The sequence below is a fragment of the Myotis daubentonii genome, chromosome X, assembly GCF_963259705.1.
Source record: "Myotis daubentonii chromosome X, mMyoDau2.1, whole genome shotgun sequence".
Classification (NCBI taxonomy): domain Eukaryota; kingdom Metazoa; phylum Chordata; class Mammalia; order Chiroptera; family Vespertilionidae; genus Myotis; species Myotis daubentonii.
In genome coordinates, this window is record NC_081861.1 from 58698419 (window position 1) to 58721747 (window position 23329).

The following is a 23329-nucleotide window of genomic DNA, read 5'->3' on the forward strand; positions in this document are numbered from 1 at the left end:
TCAAATTACTCGTATGTCCAATCAAAAAGTGAACGAGTGAGACACGTGATGCTGGGCTGATGTTGTGGCGTTCACTGTGACGTTCGCTGCACCAACTAGCGGTGGGGTATCTGAACCTGGCTCGTAACCCGAATTTTAGCTCGCAACTCAAAGCAAAAAATCAGCTGAGAGATGGCTCGTATCTCAAAAAACTCGTTAGTTGGGACACTCGTAAGTCAAGGCCCCACTGTATTAATATTTAGGTGTTATATTAGTATCATTTTTTCAACAGTTGAAATGATGTCTGGGCTTTGCTTTAATATGGAGGAGGAAAGAGAGGTGTTATAGATGAAAAAAGTTAACCATGTATTGATTAACTTGAAGCTGGATGATGTGTACTTGGGGTAACATTATGCTAGTTTCTCTACTTTTGTTTATGTTTGTATTTCCTTTAATACAAAGTTTTCAAAACAATGTTAAAAATAATGTGGAAGATAACAGAACATAGGAGAAGCCAAAGGTTGTAGGTAGAGTTGTAACAACCTATTTAGGCAATTCCTTGAAATTCAGCCTTTTACTTTCACTTTAAGGGTAAAGCACACATTGTTAACAATAACCATCATAATGGAAATTCATATCTATAACCAAAATACATCAGAGAAACAAAAAACAAAACTGTGCAACATAATTACAGATTTTCCTAGCCAGCATCAAAATTGACTTCTTATATATAAGAATACATTTTACAAAGTGAGCTAAACTGAATTAAAGCCAAAGTTGCAAGTTTTAATGTCAGCTCCACAATGTTTTGCTATATTAATTCTTGAAAGTCACTTAGATGCTTAGGATTTACCTTCTGATTTATATATTAGAACTTGAAGAATTAACCCTCCTCACAGGATTGTGGGGAAGAAGAGTGAAAAGTAAATATATATATAAAAAGCCCGTTGCACGAAGATTCGTGCAATAGTCCGTCCTTCCCCTGGTTGCTGGCACCGATTTTCCTCCGGCACCCGGGACCCAGGCCTTTGGTCCAGCCACAGCGGAGAAGCCAAGCCTCTTTAGTCTTTAGTCTTCACTCCAGCTAGAGCCTTCAGTCTTTGCTCCATGCCTGCGTATGCAAATAAACCTCCATCTTTGTTGGGTTGATTTGCATAGTCGCTCTGACTGGCTGGTTGGCGTAGCAGAGTGACACCAATTTGCATGTTTCTCTTTTATTAGTGTAGATATCTCCTATATAGTAAAAACCTAATACGCTAAGTGTCCAGTCCAGTCAGCCGTTCAACCAATCAAAGTATAATATGCTAATGATATGCTAAGGCCGCTCAACTGCTTGCTATGATGTGCACTGGCCACTAGGGGGCAGACAGTTGACCAGTCGCTATGACGAGCACTGACCACCAGGGAGCAGATGCTCCGACTGGTAGGTTAGCTTGCTGCTGGGGTCTGACCAATCAGGACTGAGCAAGACAGGCCCTCCCTCGGTCCCTCCCTGGCTGGCCAACCTCCAGTATCCCTCCCGGGCCCTAATCGTGTAACGGTGGGGGTCCCTCAGCCTGGCCTGCACTCTCTCGCCATCCGGAACCCCTTGGGGGATGTTGGAGAGCCGGTTTCGACCCAATCCCACAGGCCAGGCCAAGGGACCCCAGTGGTGCATGAATTCATACACTGGGCCTCTAGTATATATATTATATATATAAAAGGCTAATATGCAAAGTGTCCCCTCAGGAGTTCAGCCAGCAGACCAGGAGTTCAATAGCTTGCTATGATATGCACTGGTCACCAGGGGGCAGTGCGGAGCAAAGGAAGGCCCTTGTCAGCAGCTGGCAGCCAGGGAAGGAAGGCCCCAGCCAGCAGCCAGAAGGCCCCAATAGGCCACGATGGCCAGCCAGACCTAGGGACCCTACCTGTGCATGAGTTTCGTGCACCAAGCCTCTAGAGTGTGAGTGTGAGTGTGTGTGTGTGTGTATGTATGTATACACATACATATACATATATTTTACACATACATATATATATTTCAGAAAAGTATGACTAAACATTTACAAAAAACAATTCAGTCTCATGCCACACTATTAAAACTCCATATGCAAATATTTTTATACAGATACATCTCTTGTTAAGGGTTGTAAAATAACTCACAGAGAACTGTCCATCACAGTTTTCAGGTGGATGTCCATAGAAAGCCACAACAGCCAATTCTGCAGTAGCTCTTTCAGATTCTCAAGAACACTACACTGAGGGAGCAAAATAAAAAATCATTTGTAAAAACATTCAGACATACCATAGTGTTGAAAACTAACCATCTCAACCACAGACTTAGAAGTGGAAGGGACCATGAAGATGACTGCATCCAATTCAGAATCCAATAGTTGCCGCTCCAACCTGATCAGTCTCCAGGAGACAGATGAGTGCAAGTACAAGTTTATTTTGCCATTTTCTCTACTGGACTGATCCTAGCTTATCAGCCCAGGAACAAACCCTTGTTTCTCTAAATTACATTCATTTACAACATATATTACATCATCAAATACAACATGACCCACCACTATGGTCTCACTTCAGATCCTTTGAGGTTGCTATAGTTTCCCACTCTTTTCACCTTCTGTCTAGACCTGTGGTCGGCAAACCACGGCTCACAAGCCACATGTGGCTCTTTGGCCCATTGAGTGTGGCTCTTCCACAAAATACCGACTTCTGCTCATGGGCCACGAAGTTTCAGTCCTGTACGTGCGCGCCCGCACGTGGTATTTTGTGGAAGAGCCACACTCAAGGGGCCAAAGAGCCGCATGTGGCTCACGAGCCGTGGTTTGCTGAGCCGCAGTTTGCCGACCACTGGTCTAGACCTACAATTTACTCCTTGTTCATGGTGATAAAATTTATCTTGTCTTCTGTAACAGTGGAAAACAAAAAATTCCAGTTTTTCTTTTCTCAGGCCTTTCCTTGATTTTTCCAGGGCCTCATTGACATACAAAAATAAATTTGATGCCGAAACCGGTTTGGCTCAGTGGATAGAGCGTCGGCTTGCGGACTGAAGGGTCCCAGGTTAGATTCCGGTCAGGGGCATGTACCTGGGTTGCGGGCACATCCCCAGCGGGAGATGTGCAGGAGGCAGCTGATCGATGTTTCTCTCTCATCGATGTTTCTAACTATCTCTCCCCCTTCCTCTCTGTAAAAAATCAATAAAATATATTTTAAAAAAATAAATAAAAATAAAATAAAAATAAAATAAATTTGACAGAAGTGTGCTTAGGGCATCTATGAGAATGATTCATATTATCTATAAATTTGAAAGCAATCCATATCACCCCAAAAACAAATACAGGAAAGCTTTTCTTTTTTTTCTTTTTTTTTGCTAATCCTTACTTGAGGATATTTTTCCCACTGATTTTTTAGAGAGAGTAGAAGAGAGGGAGGGGAGAAAGAGAAAAAGAGAAAAACATCAATGTGAGAGAGATACATCCATTGGTGCCTCCAGAATGGCCCTGACTGGGGCTGGGGTTGAACCTGCAACCCAGGTATGTGTCCTTGACTCGGAATCGAACCTATGACTATTCGGTGTGAGGGCAGATGCTCTAACCCCTGAGAAACACCAGCCGGGGCCAGTAAAGCTTTCTTAAACATTCTTAATAAATAATGCCTTAGATACTATCTGAACAACTCTAGTGATACGGTGCTCACTGTTACTTTACAGAAACAGTTCAATTAATATTTTTTAGGATGTGAATGAAAAAGGGGGTATGTGTAAGTTCAGTGACTGAAGTAACCTCACATGGTGATCTGATCATAAATTCCTAACTGGGCAGGTCATAATGGACAGTCACACCCCAGGCCTATAACTTCATTAGTAAGAGGTTTTTAACCAGACCTGGCTGGTGTGGCTCAGTTGGTTGGGTATCATTCCATGCACTAAAAGGTTGCTGGTTGGATTCCAGGTCAATGTACAAGCCTGCGTTGTGGGCTCGATTCCCGTAGGGGGCATGTAGAAGGTAGCAGAACAAGGTTTCACTCTCATGTCGATGTTCCTCTCTCTTTCTCTCTCTAAATATCAAAATTTTTTTAAAAAAGGTATCTCGGGGCTTCCAAAATGGCGACCAGCAGGAAGGTAGGGAGGGAGAGAGTGTGAGAGCGCAAGGAAGTGTTAAAGGAGTGTGCAGACGTGTGTGGTGTGTGTGTATGAGCTAGGGACAGTTAGATTCTGCAGGTCTTCTAAGGGGCTGCTAAACCGGGCAGTCTTAGGCGGCGGAGTCCCACTCCCTGCGCGGACACTCCTGGGCGGCCAGCACAGGCACGGCGACCATGCCATCTTGGGAAACAGAGCTGCTTGAGACTAGGATCCTGGCCTCAGCACCACCCAGTCTGATCTCAGAGATATACCAGGACCCTGCAGCCACTGGGGACAGAGACCTGTGACCACAGCTACAGACCTGCGGACACCAAAAGTTCAGAAATCCCTGCGGCAGATCCGTGAGTAACAGAGCCCATCCCCCCTTCCCGCAGGCTTGTGGGCAGTGCCAGAGTAACTAACTGATAGACCCACCCCTTGCCTGGACCTCAGTGATCCAGGAACTTTAGCCTGGAAGTGCGCGAGCACCTTGGAACTGATCCCACGTAGGTCCGGGTTCAGGAGTCCTGGGCTGGGAGCAATCACGCGAACAGCGGGAATTTGTCCCGCGTATCACAGGCCAAGGGACCCCGATTCTCTGGGCAGGAGGCAGCACCAAGCACCAGTGACTTGACTGTGTTTCTTATCACCTGCGCCTGAGATCCTGATTCCCTGTGCATTCATACTAAGAGCCAGTGACTCCAATTCCTGGTGCAAGGGCACACAGGGAACCTGATTCTCAAGGCAAGGTTGCGCGAAGCAACAGAGACTCTGATACTGGATTCTTGGGGAACTCTGACTCCTGGAGCATGCTAGGGGGCTCTGGTTTTCAACATGCTTCAGGGGGGTCTCTGTTTCAGCACGGTGTAGGCAGGGTCCCTGATTCTAAGGGCGCGTATGAGGCCACATTGAGCGCTGACAACACTGACTCTGAGCGAGCCTGGTTCCCACCAACCCACAACAACCACACATCTTAGTGTCAGAGCTCTTCAGTGACACTAGGGTGGTGGGAGGCTCCCACTGCACATGGCCCAGGCCAACGCAACTCGATGTTTGAACCATCGGGAGATAATCAGAATGAAGAGATGAAACAACACCCAGAGGAAAGACAATGAGGAGTCGCCAAGAAAGGAAATTAATGAAGTTGAAGCATGCAACATGACAAAAAGAATTCACAATAATGGTTGTACAATTCATTCACCGGATGGATGAGAAAATCAACAACCTATGCAAGAATCAGGAAGAAATGAAAAGTGATATAGCTACAATCAAAAACACCATGGAAAGTTTCAACAGCAGACTAGAAGAAGCAGAGGACCGAATTAGTGAATTAGAAGATAAGGCAGAGAAACAAGCTCAATCTGAACAGCAACTGGAGAAAAAAATTAAAAAGGAGGAGGAGAGCCTAAGGGAGCTTCGGGACAACATGAAACGAAGTAACATATGCATAATAGGGCTGCAAGAAGGACAAGAAGAGCAGCAAGGATTAGAAAATCTATTTGAAGAAATAATGTCAGAAAACTTCCCTGATATGGGGAAGAAAAAAGTTACACAAGTACAGAGAGTCCCAGGCAAGATGAACCCCAAAAGACCCACACCAAGACACGTCATAATAACGATGGCAAATGTACAAGACAAAGAGAGAATCTTAAAGGCTGCAAGAGAGAAACAGAGAGTTACCTACAAAGGATCCCCCATCAGATTATCAAATGATTTCTCAACAGAAACACATCAGGGCAGAAAAGAATGGACAGAAATTTAAAAGTGATGCAAAGCAAAGGACTGAATCCAAGAATACTCTATCCAGCAAGGCTATCATTCAAAATTGAAGGGGAAATAAGAAGCTTCACAGACAAAAAAAGGCTAAGGGAGTTTATCACTACCAAGCCAGCAATGCAAGAAATGCTAAAGGGACTGGTGTAAAAAGAAGAACTAAAAAGCCCAGAAAGAAAACAGCCACACAAAAAAATAGAAGTGGCTACAAACAAATACCTTTCAATGATAACTTTAAACGTAAATGGACTAAATGGTCCAATCAAAAGACATCGAGTGGCTGAATGGATAAAAAAACATGACCCATATATTTGCTGTCTACAAGAGACCCACCTCATGAGAAGGGACTCACACAGACTGAAAGTGAAGGGATGGAAAAATATCTTTCAGGCAAATGGAAATGAAAAAAAGCTGGGGTAGCAATACTTATATCAGACAAAATAGACCTCAAAGTGAAGGCCATAACAAGAGATAAGGAAGGCCACTTCATAATACTAAAGGGATCAATACAACAAGAAGATATAACTCTGGTTAACATATATGCACCCAATGCAGGAGCACCCAAATTCATAAAAAAAACTCCTGGAAGATATCAAAGGAGAGATCGACAACAATACAGTCATAGTAGGGGACTTTAATACACCACTGACATCACTGGATAAATCCTCTAGACAAAAACTCCGCAAAGAAACAGCAATCCTAAATGACTCACTAGATCAGATGGACTTAATTGACATCTTCAGAACACTTCACCCAAAAGCCACAAAATATACGTTCTTCTCAAGTGCTCATGGGACAGCTTCAAAAATAGACCACATATTGGGTCACAAACAAAGTCTCCCTAAATTCAAGAAGATTGAAATCATACCAAGCATCTTCTCAGACCACAAGGCCATAATATTAGAAATAAACTACAATAAAAACAACCCAAAATACTCAAACACTTGGAAGCTGAATAGCACGCTATTAAATATTGATTGGGTTACCAATGAGATCAAAGAAGAAATTAAAAACATCTTGGTAACTAATGACAATGAAAACACAACAATCCAAAACCTTTGGGACACGATGAAAGCAGTCCTGAGAGGGAAGTTTATAGCTCTACAGGCCTATCTCAACAAACAAGAAAAAATGGTAGTAAATCATCTAAATCTACAGCTCAAAGAATTAGAAAGAGAGCAACAAGAAAAGCCCAGAGCGAGCAGAAGGAAGGAGATAATAAAGATTAGAGCAGAAATAAATGACATAGAGACCAAAAAAACAATATAGAAAATCAATGAAACAAAGAGCTGGTTCTTTGAAAGGATAAACAAGATTGACAAACCTCTAGCCAGGCTCACCAAGAAGCAAAGAGAAAGGACCCAAATCAACAAAATCAGAAATGATAGAGGTGAAATAACAACAGACCCCACAGAAATACAAATGATTGTTAAAAAATACTATGGACAACTCTACACCAACAAACTGGACAACCTGGAGGAAATGGACATATTCCTAGAAAAATACAACATTCCAAAACTTAATCAGGAAGAATCTAAAAATCTCAATAGGCCAATAACTAAGGAAGAAATTGAAGCAGTCATCAAAAAGCTTCCATCAAACAAAAGCCCAGGACCAGACCGCTTCACAGGAGAGTTTTACCAAACATTCAAGGAAGAACTAAAACCTATCCTCCTCAGACTACTACAAAAAATCCAAGAGGCAGGAACACTTCCAAGCTCATTCTAGGAAGCCAGCATCACCCTAATACCAAAACCAGGTAAAGACAACACAATGAGAAAGACAAAGACCACTAGGGGGTGCACCAAGGAAGCATAACAAAATGCAGAGACAAAGAAACAGGACAAAATTGTCAATGGAAGATATAGAGTTCAGAACCACACTTTTAAGGTCTCTCAAGAACTGTTTAGAAGCCGCCGATAAACTTAATGAGATCTACAAGAAAACTAATGAGACCCTTGATGTTATATTGGGAAACCAACTAGAAATTAAGCATACACGGACTGAAATAACAAATATTATACAGACTCCCGACAGCAGACCAGAGGAGCGCAAGAATCAAGTCAATGATTTGAAATGCAAGGAAGCAAAAAACACCCAACGGGAAAAGCAAAATGAAAAAAGAATCCAAAAATGCGAGGATAGTGTAAGGAGCCTCTGGGACAGCTTCAAGCGTACCAACATCAGAATTATAGGGGTGCCAGAAGATGAGAGAGAGCAAGATATTGAAAACCTATTTGAAGAAATAATGACAGAAAACTTCCCCCACCTGGTGAAAGAAATGGACTTACAGGTCCAAGAAGCGCGGAGAACCCCAAACAAAAGGAATCCAAAGAGGACCACACCAAGACACATCATAATTAAAATGCCAAGAGCAAAAGACAAAGAGAGAATCTTAAAAGCAGCAAGAGAAAGAAACCGAGTTACCTACAAGGGAATACCCATACGACTGTCAGCGGATTTCTCCACAGAAACTTTGCAGGCCAGAAGGGAATGGCAAGAAATATTCAAAGTGATGAATACCAAGAACCTACAACCAAGATTACTTTATCCAGCAAAGCTATCATTCAGAATTGAAGGTCAGATAAAGAGCTTCACAGATAAGGAAAAGCTAAAGGAGTTCATCACCACCAAACCAGGATTAAATGAAATGCTGAAAGGTATCCTTTAAGAAGAGGAAGAGGAAGAAAAAGGTCAAGATACAAATTATGAACAACAAATATGCATCTATCAACAAGTGAATCTAAGAATCAAGTGAATAAATAATCTGATGAACAGAATGAACTGTTGATTATAATAGAATCAGGGACATAGAAAGGGAATGGGCTGACTATTCTTGGGGGGGAAAGGGGTGTGGGAGATGCGGGAAGAGACTGGACAAAAGTCGTGCACCTATGGATGAGGACAGTGGGTGGGGAGTGAGGGCGGAGGGTGGGGCGGGAACTGGGAGGAGGGGAGTTATGGGGGGGAAAAAAGAGGAACAAATGTAATAATCTGAACAATAAAGATTTAATTAAAAAAAAGACAACACAATGAAAGAGAATTACAGGCCAATATCCCTCATGAACATAGATGCCAAAATCCTCAACAAAATCTTAGCAATTCGGATCCAGCAGTACATCAGAAAGATCATACACCACGACCAAGTAGGATTTATCCCAGGGATACAAGGATGGTACAATATCCGCAAATCAATAAACGTGATACATCACATAAACAAATTGAAAGAAAAAAACCACAGTCATATCAATTGATGCAGAAAAAGCGTTTGACAAAATTCAACACCCATTTTTGATAAAAACTCTCAGCAAGGTGGGAATTGAAGGATCATACCTCAACATAATAAAAGCCATATATGACAGGCCCACAGCCAGCATCATACTCAATGGACAAAAACTAACACTATTTGCCCTAAGAATAGGAACAAGACAGGGATGCCCACTCTCACCACTCCTGTTCGACATAGTACTGGAAGTATTAGCCATTGCAATTAGACAAGAAGAAGAAATAAAAGGCATCCAAATTGGAAAAGAGGAAGTAAAACTGTCCTTATTTGCAGATGACATGATATTATACTTAAAAACCCTAAAGACTCCATCAAAAAACTATTAAGACTTAATAAAAGAATTCGGCAATGTAGCAGGATACAAATTTAACACCAAGAAATCTATGGCATTTCTATACACCAATAGTGAATGTGCAGAAAGAGAGACTAAAAAAGCAATCCCATTTACCATCGCACCAAAAAAATTAAGCTACCTAGGAATAAACTTAACTAAAGAGGTAAAAGACCTCTACTCAGAAAACTACAGGACGTTGAAAAAGAGATAGAGGAAAACATAAAGAGATGGAAGAACATACCATGTTCTTGAATTGGTAGAATCAACATCATTAAAATGTCCATACTGCCCAAAGCAATCTATAAATTCAATGCACTTCCCATTAAAATACCAATGGCATATTTCACAGACCTAGAACGTACTCTCCAAAAATTCATCTGGAATAAAAAACGACCCCGAATAGCTGCAGCGATCCTGAGAAAGAACAAAGTAGTTTGGATCTCAATACCAGATATCAAGCTGTATTACAAAGCGACTGTTCTCAAAACTGCCTGGTACTGGCACAAGAACAGACATATTGATCAATGGAATAGAATAGAGAGCCCAGAAATCAGCCCCAACCAATACACTCAATTAATATTTGACAAAGGAGGCAAGAACATACAATGGAGTCAGGATAGTCTCTTCAATAAATGGTGTTGGGAAATTGGTCAGATACATGGAAGAAAATGAAACTAGACCACCAACTTACACCATACACAAAAATAAACTCAAAATGGATAAAGGACTTAAATATACGACGGGAAACTATACAAATACTAGAAGAATCCAAAGGCAACAAAATCTCAGACATATGCCGAAGCAATATCTTCACCGATACAGCTCCTAGGGCATTGGAAACTAAAGAGAAAATAAACAAATAGGACTACATCAAAATAAAAAGCTTCTGCACAGCAAAAGAAACCATCAACAAAACAACAAGAAAACCCACTCTGTGGGAAAACATATTTGCCAATGTCATATCTGATAAGGGCCTAATCTCCAAAATTTATAGGGAACTCATACAACTTAACAAAAGGAAGATAAACAATCCAATCAAAAAGTGGGCAAAGGACCTAAATAGACACCTTTCAAAAGAGGACATTCAGAAAGCCAAGAGACATATGAAAACATGCTCAAAGTCACTAATCATCCCAGAGATGCAAATCAAAACAGCAATGAGGTACCATCTCACACCTGTCAGAATGGCTATCATCAACAAATCAACAAACGACAAGTGCTGGAGAGGATGTGGAGAAAAAGGAACACTTGTGCACTGCTGGTGGGAATGCAGACTGGTGCAGCCACTATGGAAGACAGTATGGAGTTTCCTTAAAAAACTGAAAATGGAACTCCCATTTGACCCTGTGATCCCACTTCTAGGAATATATCCCAAGAAACCAGAAACACCAATCAGAAAGGATATATGCACCCCTATGTTCATAGCAGCACAATTCACCATAGCTAAGATCTGGAAACAGCCTAAGTGCCCATCTGTAGATGAATGGATTAGAAAACTGTGGTACATCTACACGATGGAATACTATGCTGCTGTAAAAAGGAAGGAACTCTTACCATTTGCAACAGCATGGATGGAACTGGAGAGCATTATGCTAAGTGAAATAAGCCAGTCAATGAAGGAAAAATACCACATGATCTCACTCATTTATGGATAATAAAGACCATTATAAATTTATGAACAAAAATAGATACAGAGGCAGAGCAGCCTCGAACAGTCTGTCAAACTACAGCGGGAAGGCCAGGGAGGGTTGGGGGGCAGGAGGGGAGGGTGAGAGATCAACCAAAGGACTTGTATGCATGCATATAAGCATAACCAATGGACATAAGACACTGGGGGGTAGGGGAGGCCAGGGGATTGTCAAGGGCGGGGGGAACAAAAAGGAGACATATGTAATACTCTTTGTAATACTTTAAGCAATAAAGAAAAAAAAGGTTTCTCAGCAAGTACTGTCCATTATTCTTGTGCATCTATGTTACTCCTTTGAAATGCCAAAAGTAATCTTTCCACACCACCTTTAAGGGAGCTCATAATCTTGTTAACTATCCTGAGGTCCAATCCTGTCTTGCTTTCTCCCATCTATATATATAAAAGCCTAATACGCTAAGTGTCCGACCGTTTGGTCAATTGCTCAACCAGTCACTATGATGCGCACTGACAACCAGGGGGCAGATGCTCTGACCAGTAGGTTAGCTTGCTGCTGGGGTCTGGCCGATTGGAACTGGGAGAGATGGGCCAGACATGCCCTGGAGCCCTCCTGTGGTCCTTCCCCAGCCACCTGGCCCTGATCAGCCCCAATGGGGACTGGGTGCGATGGACCGGACACGCCCTAGAGCCAACCTCCTGCAGTCCCTCCCTGGCCTCTAAAATACTTGTTTTCAATGTGCACGAATTCGTGCACTGGGCTTCTAGTTTTCATATAACCTTCCTTAATTCCAATGCATAAAAGAAACTGCAAAACTGTTATTCTCTGCAGCATTTGAGATCTTGTCATTAGTTTGGCTCAAATAAACTTTTACAAAAATTCTCTACAAGTTCACCCTGACCGGTTTGGCTCAGTGGATAGAGCGCTGGCCTTCGGACTCAAGGGTCCCAGGTTCGATTCCGGTCAAGGGCATGCACCTTGGTTGCGGGCACATCCCCAGTGGAGAGTGTGCAGGAGGCAGCTGATCGATGTTTCTCTCTCATCGATGTTTCTAACTTTCTATCCTTCTCCCTTCCACTCTGTAAAAAATCAAAATATATTTTTAAAAAATTCTCTACAGCCTTGGCCGGTTTTGCTCAGTGGATAGAGCGTCAGCCTGCGGACTCAAGGGTCCCGGGTTCGATTCTGGTCAAGGGCATGTACCTTGGTTGTGGGCACATCCCCAGTGGGGAGTGTGCAGGAGGCAGCTGATCGATGTTTCTCTCTCATTGATGTTTCTAACTCTCTATCCCTCTCCCTTCTTCTCTGTAAAAAAATCAATAAAATATATTTTAAAAAAAATTCTCTACAAGTTTGAAACTTTCAGTAAGTAATTGACACCTTTAAAAAAAGAAATTGACAGCTTACTTTCAGGTATAAATAAAAGCCCCTTTAGTAGTCAACTATCTTTTCTTGTACTCTATACTTCTCTGTGCTTCTTTTGCCCTTTCATTGACCCCTTCCTTCCCAAATCTTTCAACTGCAGTTTCCAGAACCTCTATTCCAGGGGTCCTCAAACTTTTTAAACAGGAGGCCAGTTCACTGTCCCTCAGACCGTTGGGAGGGCCAGACTATAGTTTAAAAAAAAACTATGAACAAATTCCTATGCACACTGCACATATCTTATTTTGAAGTAAAAAAACAAAACGGGAACAAATACAATATTTGTATTTGCATGTGGCCTGCGGGCCGTAGTTTGAGGACCCCTGCTCTATTCCATGGTAATCTAAACCTATACCTTCAAAATATGCTTTCTCTGTCTTCTTACACTCATCAAATCTTGGCTCTCCCTCTCCTCCCAGCCAAGGTACTGTTTCCTTTAAATACATTTCCCTATTCCACTTCAACACTTGGAGGTAACATGGCCCCAGCTCCTCACTGCTAATAATGGGAACAGAATGTAAACCCCTTCTTTTAGAATGTAAATATGAAATCAGAAATAAATCTCCCTTTAAAAAGGGAGCTTTAAAAAGATATAAAGAAAACAAATAATCCTCTGGTAATGGACAAGGAGACACCTGATCGGTGGTGTTGCCCTTATATCAATCAGGGGCAAAGCAGATGTACAGTCCTTAGTTCATCCTAGCTTGATGCCTGTGTTGGTGGCCAGAGCTGTTTCATGCCTGAGGCACATACCACAAAAAAAAGAACGAAAACAAATGGATGTTCTATTTAATCAGGTACCACAGGGGGGAAAAAACTGCCTAGCTTTAGAATATTTACAAATGTTTGCTGAGCTACAGAACCTCATTAGCAGTAACATTAGCTGAATTTGTTAGGCTAAGATCAAAGACCCTGTATTTCAGATTTCACTTTGCTGTAGTTAGTTTTTCTCATGAATTTGATTACTCTTTGGTTTTTTTAACCCAACTCAAAAGCTATCTATCTTCAACACTATTTCCAAACTATTACTCCACCTTTCTTACATAAAAAACCTTTCTCTTTTGTTGTACACTACCTTTACTTATTATTTTTCTGTATCTCTCCTATCTACCTCCTGGAAACTAATCTACATTCATTGAGAACCTTAGCACCCTCTGCCTCAAGTCCTGCCATCAACACCTCAGTCATGTCAGTGTCCATGAAGATGGTCAACCTAATACTTTAGCTTCACAGTTCCTTGACCTCAAACCAAGTAATTTTCACCTTCACTCTACCTTAGTTACCTACTCACTGCCACACATTAAACTTTACCATAACCTGAACTGAACCACCTCCAAAATCTATTATTCTTTCTTTGTTATGACCTCCTATTCTTCTAGTTTTCTCACACCAACTCCAACTAGTTATTCTTGCTCTAACTTCAGAGACATTCAATCCCTTGATTCTTCCTTTTTAATGTTACTTTTTATTCTTTTTAGCCTTCTCTTAGCCTCACCTACCTATCTACAGTAGACCACACTGTTGATAATTCACAATTCTCTTTCACTCCATTCCACCAGCAAAATCCTAATTGATTCAACCCCATCACTCACTTTACTCCTACATCTAAGCTAAAGAAAAACACACAACTATACAGATTGGCACCACTCCAAATTTATGGTCTCCAATTTCATCTGGGCCCCAAATGAAGCTCAATAATAATTTTATTTCTCTTCAATTAGCTCTGTCTCTTATTTTTATCAGTGGCTGTTCTAGGCACTGAATCCCCCTATTCATTTCTATTCTCTACAACGCACTTATTTTGAGAAATTTAACATGTTTAGTCACAAAGTATTTCAATTTCTTGTCCTTTCTTCCAACTGTGTGTGAGTATGTATATATGTGTGTGTGTATGTGTGTGTGTGTGTGTGTGTGCGTGTATATATATATATATATATATATATATATATATATATCCTTGTCCCAGTCTTAAAGAATAAGTAGTACATGCCAACCCTCAACATCCACCACTCAAGCAAATCCCTTTATATAGTCTTAAATCAGTACCTTCATGTTTCTTCTGAAACCCTGCATCATCAATTATTTCCCATCCTTCCTCCATTTTCCACCTCTCCCTTTTCTTAACTAGCTCCTTCTATTCTAACTATAAACATGCTCAGGTTTCTCTCATTCTGGAGACAAAAAGCAAAATAATCCACCACAATATTCCCTTGATTCAAAGTCCTACTATAGCTATCTCTCTACCTGTTCTTTTCAGCTAAACTTTTGGAAACATAGCTATACTTATTGTCTTATTTTTGCTTCTCACTGACTCCTCAATTTCTACAATCTGGCTTCTACCACATTCCAATGAAACTGTTCACAAAGATAGCTAAAATCTGTGAATTATCAACCCTCCCCCCCCCCGCAATTTTTTGGTCCTTATCTTTCTGGACCTTCCTGGGATAATGGCAATATTATTATTTCATTCCTTGATATCCTGTATTGTTTATTTTCTTGGCACTATTGTTTTCCGGATTCTTTTCATATTTTTTACAAATTAAATTTACAACATTGGTTAATAACATTATATTTTAATGCTTCTTGAAAAGGTTCCCTCATAGACTCTCCTTTTTAGCTGAGAATTAAGTAAGTATTCCTAAATTCTGTCCTTAGCCCACTGCCTATTTCCCTTTCTCAATCCTTTCCTCTCCTCATCTCCCACTCTCAAATACAAATATATCCCTCATATAAAATAATGGTTCAACCTAATATTTATAGATAAGTAGCTCTCTATACTGGTGGAATAAGAGAAGAAATAAATAACCAAAATAGAAGGTCAGAAGAGAATTACAAAAAGCTGTAAAATGAAGTTCCTGAAAATACATTAGCTGGAAGTGGTGTGTATTGTCATATAAATGATATTGGTCTAGTAATAAATTATAAATAATACAAATAAATTTCAAATCCAAGTTAATGTAATAGGTAATTAATAAAATGCCATTTGATTATAACAAATTCTAGGATAACATATTTTTCCTGTAAATGTGGCCAACAGTGGGTGAACTAAGTTGAAGAAAAGTTATAAAAGAAATATTATTTATGTTGTCACTCTTCTGGAATAGGAATAACCATTCTATAAGAATGTGGCTCTCAAACTCAGGTAAAACTCCTAGAAGCCACAGTAGTCCTTTTGGAGACCCCAAATGAGTAACACAAGTTATCATATAAGGTTGTTACAATTTTATTAGCAGAAAACAACACTATTATAAATATATAGTATGAGTGTCACAGGGAGTTTTGTTTGCTTTGGTCATTACAGTTTTCCCAGTACCAAAAAGGGTGTCTAGCACATAGTGGATGCTCAATAAGTAATGGTGAAATGAGTAAGTGTATCTACAAAAATATTGACGACAACAATCAAACTAAATATGCTTAAGTATTTCCCAGTTTGTTTTTTATTAATACTTATTTGCAACCTGTTCATTCACTTTGTTTTCTGCTATAAGAAGAAACAGTTTAAGAAAACTGTATGCAACCAAAATCTTAAAAACAGAAAATTATGCATTAACTTTTATTTCAGTAATGTAGAACCTTAAGTCCAGGTCCAACAGAATCCTGTTAGAAAACCATTACCATAATGTGAGCTTGGAATCATACCACTGGCCATAAGATAATATTCCTTACTCAATCTAGTCAAGATAGTGGGGTTTTTTACCTTGAAATAAATGGTTGATGTAAAGAAGAGCTGTGCCAGACGGTCAAAAATAAATGGTTTCACCTCTAGGAATTAAAAAAAAAGTATTCAGAATCCTTTTCATTAATATTACATTGAATTACATATTATTACAAGTTTTCATAATACATACCAGAGAAGCTGCTAAAAGGAAACCAGCTCATAAGTTGAAGGAACTGTGATCGACAACAGAAGCCATCCCAGAGAGGAAGGCTCTTATACAGGAATGCTTCACAGGAATCAAATCCCTCCTGTAACACAAGTTGATAATAAATAACTCTTATGGAACTCTTTTATGGAACTCTTCAGTCTTAAGTGCTCTCTAAGCAACCAGTTTATTCTGTGATATATTTATTTTACCCTTAGATTAATTTTGTCATAAATATAAATAAAAGCCAAACTTCCCCATAAAAAGGATCAGTTGATGAATATTTGGATATACTGCCATCTTTATCAACATAGTTTTCAAATATCATAAACTTCATCAATTGGAAAGGAGGTAAAAAGTTACAGAATATTTTAAAAAATAAAATTGTATTATTTTGAAGTGCAGCCACTTAAGCAGCCAACCAAATGTATACAAGGCTGGAATTTCATTAGAGATCACAGAGCAAATCCAAACGCTAGGCAGCTCCATCTAGGCTGTTTACGTTTCCACCAAGATGAGTAGCCAAGGCTTTCCTTTTTCCATTTGTCACCTTGAGCCTTAAATAGTGGTATACACCAGCCCCGCCGATGTGGCTCAGTGGCTGAGCATCAAACCATGAACCAGGAGGTCACGGTTCAATTCCCAGTCAGGGCACATGACCAGGTTTGGGGCTTAATCCTCACTAGGTGGTGTGCAGGAGGCAGCTAATCAATGATTCTCTCTCATTGATGTTTCTATCTCTCCCTTCCTCTCTCTAAAGTCAATAAAAATATATTTTAAAAAATAGCAGTGTGCACCAGAACTCCATTCTCGACCTTCTTTTGATAACATGAATTCTCTGGACAACCTTATCCATAACATAGCTAAAATCACCACCTATGCCATGAGGAGTCCTAATCTGTACCTCTATCCCAAGTCTCATTCCTGAGCTCTAGAATTCTTATCTAACTGCCTACTATTTATGACCTCTTACATGTCCCACAGGCATCTTTTAAAACAAATTTATCTTTCCTTCAAAGCCTGCTCCTCCTATATTCCCTTTCTCCCTGAATGCCATCATCATCCTTTCAAGCAGGAAACCTAAAGTCAACCTAAATTTATCCCTTATCTTCACCAGTATCCAAACCCAATTTCCAATTCCATTGTTTCACACCAAATCCTTAAGATGTATTCAACGTTTATTGAGCATCTCTTTTGTATCAGGTACTAACCTGAACACCTGTACATGAAAAAAATTTAGACATGGTTCCAACTCACTGGGTGCTCATGTGTAGAAAAATAGATGCTGAAAGTGCCATGATACAAGTAAACATAAGAGAGCTAAGGGAGCACATAGAGCAAATATTTAAACCAGTGTTAGGTAAAGGTTTCCCAAAGACACCTGAGTTGCAGCTTAAAGTACAAGTCAGGACTATCCAGGCCAAAGAATTGGTGGAATATATTCGACATTTTAAATACATTTGTTGATGCCCTGGCCGGTTTGGCTCACTGGATAGAGCGTCAGCCTGCGGACTGAAAGGTCCCAGGTTCGATTCCAGTCAAGGGCATGTACCTTGGTTGCGGGCACATCCCCAGTGGGAGGTGTGTAGGAGGCAGCTAATCGATGTTTCTAACTCTCTATCCCTCTCCCTTTCTCTCTGTAAAAAAATTAATAAAATATATTTAATAAATAAATAAATAAATAAATAAAAACGTTTGTTGATTATAAGAATACAAGTAGTGACCCTAAGAAATTTATCTTACCAGCTAATTCAATTAATTGAACACATCCAATTACATCTTCAGTTTTTTCTCTTATTTGCATAATTTAACAAATAATTTTCTTCAAACCAAACAGTAAAAGACAAATGTCACTCGGCCTCATTTATAATGAGTTTTGAATTGAGCAAATATTGTGAAATGTGTTCACTAGATAACCAAATACATTTTAGTAAGAAGCGGTGGAGTGTATACAAGTGGAATCTTACTTGTAAGAAGCACTCTGCCTTGATGATAGTGTCCAGGAAGTTGGTAAATTCTTTTTCACATTCATAATTATTCACCTGGTACCAAATACATTCTGCAGCAGAAATATTAAACATAAGCATCAGGCTGTACAGCAATAAAAACTACATAAAACATAATTACCATAACTCTAAAATAAATAAATGACAAATATACCCAAGCAATCAGTCTCATACACCTCTACACAGCTGTAGATTGCAACAGTTATGTAGAGGTGATAGTGAGATGTTCTTCACTAATACAGGGGGAAAGCCTATAGTTAAAAATTCACATATATGAATGTGATTAGCTTTTATGTCACATAATGATCTAAGATACTCTCATTTTTCTATTGTTTGAATTTTAAAACCATGATGGGTTACTAATTATTTAAACCCTTTCAAAATTTAAAAATTCTTTTTGTTCTGCTTTTACTTTATTAGTATTTATTTCATGCTGAATTTACTCCTGGACCATAAGTTTTTGTTTCTTCAGTTTTGTCTGGGGTATCTTTTCCTTCTGTGCAGCCTCTTCTGGTTTAGGAACAACCTGCTCTTCTTCAGTAAGGAGCATCTCCATGTGGCAGGGAGAGCTCATGTATGAGTTAATCCGCCCATGAGCTCTGTAAGTTCTGTGTTGCATCTTCAGAGCTTTGTTCACCTAGATGCGCTTAATGACTAGAGAATCTGCATCTAAACCTTTAAGTTTAGCATTACTCTCTGCATTTGTAAGCATGTGCAGCAAAAATTCAGCACTCCTTTTGGGCCACCGACCCTGTGTCCAACCCCACTGTTTGGCCTGGGCACACCATGAACGCCACCATTATAACGAAGGAATGGCACACATTGCTTCTGTAAACTGGCACCCTCACATACTTGGTGGCTTTTCAAATATGCATACCCTTGGTGGCCTGGGCAGTTTCATGAGTGTTTCAAAGTGAACACGAAGATTTGAACCTCTCAATTTGCATGATTTTGTGGGGTTTTCTGGGTCAAATGAATAGAGAACCATTTTCAGAGGTCATCCCTGGCTGCTTTTGGGAAGAGTAAAAATTTAAAATTCTTAATATTATTTTTTATATGAAAACTTCCATTTATTAAGCAACCACAGTTCCAAGTATTATCTAAAACATTAAAACACTTGTTCAAATAACTAACTAAATAAGTAAATTTATGAATGCCCTAAACTTCAATTAGGGTGAGCTGAACTTTAGTACATATAAATCTAATAACTGTATCATGCCCTACCTAAAGAAAAATTCCAAGTAGAGCAAGGTGTGTTAACTTGGAACCAACTAAAATTGACTTTTAAACACTTGAAGAGTTAGGAGTTGCCTATTCAGGAAAAAAAAAACAATCTAGCAAACAAAGTATTATCTCTAGAGAAATAGACTCACTTGGAGGAATCAAATTATCAGGATTTACCATGGCCCATATGAAAAACTCCCTCACTGCCGTTTCCTTCAATTCTATAATTAAGAAATCTAATGACTAATTTTGCTCCAATATATACTCATAACAGAGAGGAGATACTCTAGTTGGCAAAAATGAACATTTTGGTCACCAGAATCACTTCTAGTAGGAAATAATAAGGCAAAAATCTCCTCTGGATTTTATTAGCACTGATCTGTAGGTTTTGGGGACTTAAAGGCAAGTTTCTAGACATACAAAGATGCAGAGGCCTTGCACTGTAATGGTCATCAAAGTGGAGCCACCCAATGGGTTTTGGTGGCCACCAGGAAGTATTTCCTTAACAACACACCTCCTTTCTTACTGCCCTTAAAATTACAAAAATGGAGGCATTCAGGCTGTGAATATGATTAATATCCAAGAAATAATGATAGCAGATGAAGGCTCCTCCTGTCTAGAATCTGGCACCCTTATAAAAGAAACCCATTTGTAAACTATCGTGTTCCTTCCTTAATCATCCAACTTTTAAGCATCAATTTTTACCTTCTTGTAATGTTTGACTCAACCAATGATAGAGCCTCAGTAAAAGTGATTCATCTCTGACACAGTTAATATAGTGAAGTAGCAGAGAGTTGTTTAGCACTGCACCCATCTGAGAAGGCAGCTGCAAAGACAGAGCAATCAGTCAACTTAAGTATGTAAAAAGTAGGTCAGAGCAACAAGTAAATCATCAGATAGGAAATACATCACAAAAAGATCAGCACATGGTCCAGTCACATACCTCTAAGCAATGAATGTTCTGTAAGAGTTGAGGGAAGCTTTTAAGCTGTTCTCCTGAAAATGCTCTATTCCTACTGAGATAATCAGAAAGACGCATCCCTTTTTTTCCATATTCTTTATTGTGGCTACTGGAATTTAGCACTGGTATAAGTGAATGAGAATTCCATTTCTAAAGAAGAAAGAATAAAATATCAATGAACTAAGCAGACTACAAACTATAAATGTAAAAGTAGTTAAGGTGGTTCAATGAATGGAGTTTGAATGTGATTTGCATAGAATCCTGGGTAATGAAAACATATTTAAATATCTATAATCTCTTCCAACATCTGAATGGTTATTTGTGGATTTAATAAAAGAAGTCCTCTAAAAATCATTTGAGGTCTTTGATACTTACTCTTTTTCTAGGATGGACAGTAGCTGGACCTAACATCAGCTTCAGAGGTTCTGGAGAAGGTTCCTGATTCCTTTGCCTCAGAGCAACTAGAGCTGTCTTCCACAGATTCTCTGAATTCTTAAAATAGATCTATAAATTTGGATGTAAAGTAAATAAGAGTAAGTACCCATAAGTTGAAGCAACATAAAATCTAAAACTCTTCATTAATTTAAAGTAGATTGATTGTAAAATATTTTGCACCCATGCAAATCCATTTAAAAGATTTTTTACTTATCAAGAATCTATCAAATACATCAAATGGGATAGAAGTGCCAATCCCTAAAAATACTTCACAGAAACAGTATAATACTAGATCTTAACAGTATGCTGCCCTGGCCAGTGTGACTCAACTGGTTGGGCATCGTCCTGTTCACCAAAAGGTCACCGGTTCCATTCCTGGTCAGGGCACAAGCCCAGGTTGCAGGCTCAAACACCAGTAGGGGGCGTACAGATGGTAGAGGACCTATGTTTCTCTCTCTCCCTCTTCTCATCTCTCAAATCAATAAAAATGTGTTTGTAAAAAATAAAAATAAAAAATAATTTAAAAATAAATTTAAAAAACAGTATGCTGTAAACATTTCAGTCCAAATCTGTACATTAATAAAAAAAATATTTCAATCTCAATATGATTTATCACTCCTTAATCCCTTACCTTCTTCACAGGCAATGATACAGAAATCAAAGTGGGAACAAAGAACTTATACAGCGACAACAAAGCATGGAGATAAGGCTGCCTTCCCTGAAATAAAATAAAAGAGTTTTCAATCTTCAATTCTCTGGTAAGAAAAAGAATAACAATAAAATAAACAGATTGGGCATATATTCAGATACTAATTTTACTATGTATAACCGCTACATGAAGATGCTATACAAAATCGGGAAATGAATAACCAGGCATTTAAATCAACTGTCATAAAACAACCCTTGCCAACTTGTTGTCTTCTCTTTTATGACTTATCCTGCTATTTTAGTTCTTCCTTATATTTTCTCTTTTCTTCTTTGCCCATGCCTTAAGCTTACCAGTGACACCTGCTAGCACAGCTTACTCTCAGGGGTAGCATATTCATGACTCAAAGTTTACTCACTCTTGATTTGAACAGGAAGATGGAAGACAAGAAGGAAAGCCAAGAAAATAGAGCAAGGGAAATATTAATACACTAGAGGCCCGGTGCACAAAAATTTGTGCACTCGGGGGGGGGGGGGTCCCTCAGCCTGGCCTGTGCCCTCTCACAGTCTGGGACCCCTCGGGAGATAACGACCTGCTGGCTTAGGCCTGCTCCCGGGTGGCAGAGGGCAGGCCCAATCCCTAGGTGCAGCCCCTGGTCGGGCTCAGAGCAGGGCCGATTGGGGAGTTGGGGCGCTGCACCCTGACATGCAGAGCAGGGCGGATCGGGAGATTGCGATGCCACCATCAGTCACGCTCAGGGTAGGGCCGACTGGGGGGGTTGGGACACCGCCCCCTGTCACACTCAAGGCAGGGTCGGTGGGGAGGTTGTGGCGCCACCCCTTGTCACGCAGAGCAGGGCCAATCGGGGTTGGGGCGCTGCCCCCTGTCACTCACAGAGCAGAGCCCATCAGGGGGGTTGGGGCTCCATACCCTATCATGCACAGAGCAGGGCCAACCAGGGGGTTGGGGAGCTCCCCCCTGTCACGCACAGAACAGGGTCCATCAGGGGGTTGGGGAGCTCCCCCTGTCACGTACAGAGCAGGGCCGATCAGGGGGTTGAGGAGCTCCCCGCTGTCACTCACAGAGTAGGGTCGAGAGGGGAGTTGGGGCACCGTCCCGTCACACACAGAGCAGGGCGGATCAGGGGGTTGGGGCACTGCACCCTGTCACACTCAGGACAGAGCCCATGGGGAGGTTATGTCTCTACCCCGTCACACACAGAGCAGGGCCCATAGGGGGCGGTTGGGGCGCCGCCCTCTATCACCCACAGAGCAGGGCCGATAAGGGGGTTGGGTAGCCGCCACTGTCACACTCAGTGCAGGGCCGATGGGGAGGTTATGGCTCTACCCCGTCACACACAGAGCAGGGCCCGTGGGGGGGGGGATTGGGGCGCCGCACCCTGTCACACACAGAGCAGGGCGATCAGGGAATTGGGGTGCCGCATCCTGTCACAAATAGAGCCGCAGAGCGATCAGGGGGTTGGGGAGCTCCCCACTATCAGGCACAGAGCAGAGCTGATCAGGGGGTTGGGGCGCCTTCCCCTGTCACGAACAGAGCAGGGCGGATAGGAGAGTTGTGGCCCCGCCCCCTGTCACACATAGAGCCGCAGGGGGTTTGGGCGCTGCCCCCTGTCACGCTGATCCCGGTGCCAG

At 40.7% G+C, this 23329-nt stretch overlaps 1 protein-coding gene and 2 pseudogenes across 1 annotated transcript in view; 1 reads left to right on the forward strand and 2 right to left on the reverse strand.

Annotated features, from left to right (window-relative positions):
* CENPI (centromere protein I) overlaps nucleotides 1-23329 on the reverse strand; it is a 78014-nt gene that overhangs the window by 16007 nt on the left and 38678 nt on the right. Inside the window, exons 8-15 of the mRNA XM_059680145.1 lie at nucleotides 21663-21749; nucleotides 20972-21100; nucleotides 20579-20746; nucleotides 20341-20461; nucleotides 18373-18464; nucleotides 16391-16508; nucleotides 16240-16304; nucleotides 2122-2216 (exon numbers count right to left, since the gene is read on the reverse strand). Coding sequence (XP_059536128.1) covers nucleotides 2122-2216; nucleotides 16240-16304; nucleotides 16391-16508; nucleotides 18373-18464; nucleotides 20341-20461; nucleotides 20579-20746; nucleotides 20972-21100; nucleotides 21663-21749 — 875 coding nt within the window. The remainder of the gene's footprint in view (nucleotides 1-2121; nucleotides 2217-16239; nucleotides 16305-16390; nucleotides 16509-18372; nucleotides 18465-20340; nucleotides 20462-20578; nucleotides 20747-20971; nucleotides 21101-21662; nucleotides 21750-23329) is intronic.
* LOC132225422 (small nucleolar RNA SNORA48) lies at nucleotides 13151-13295 on the forward strand (annotated as a pseudogene).
* LOC132224305 (large ribosomal subunit protein uL22-like) lies at nucleotides 18851-19399 on the reverse strand (annotated as a pseudogene).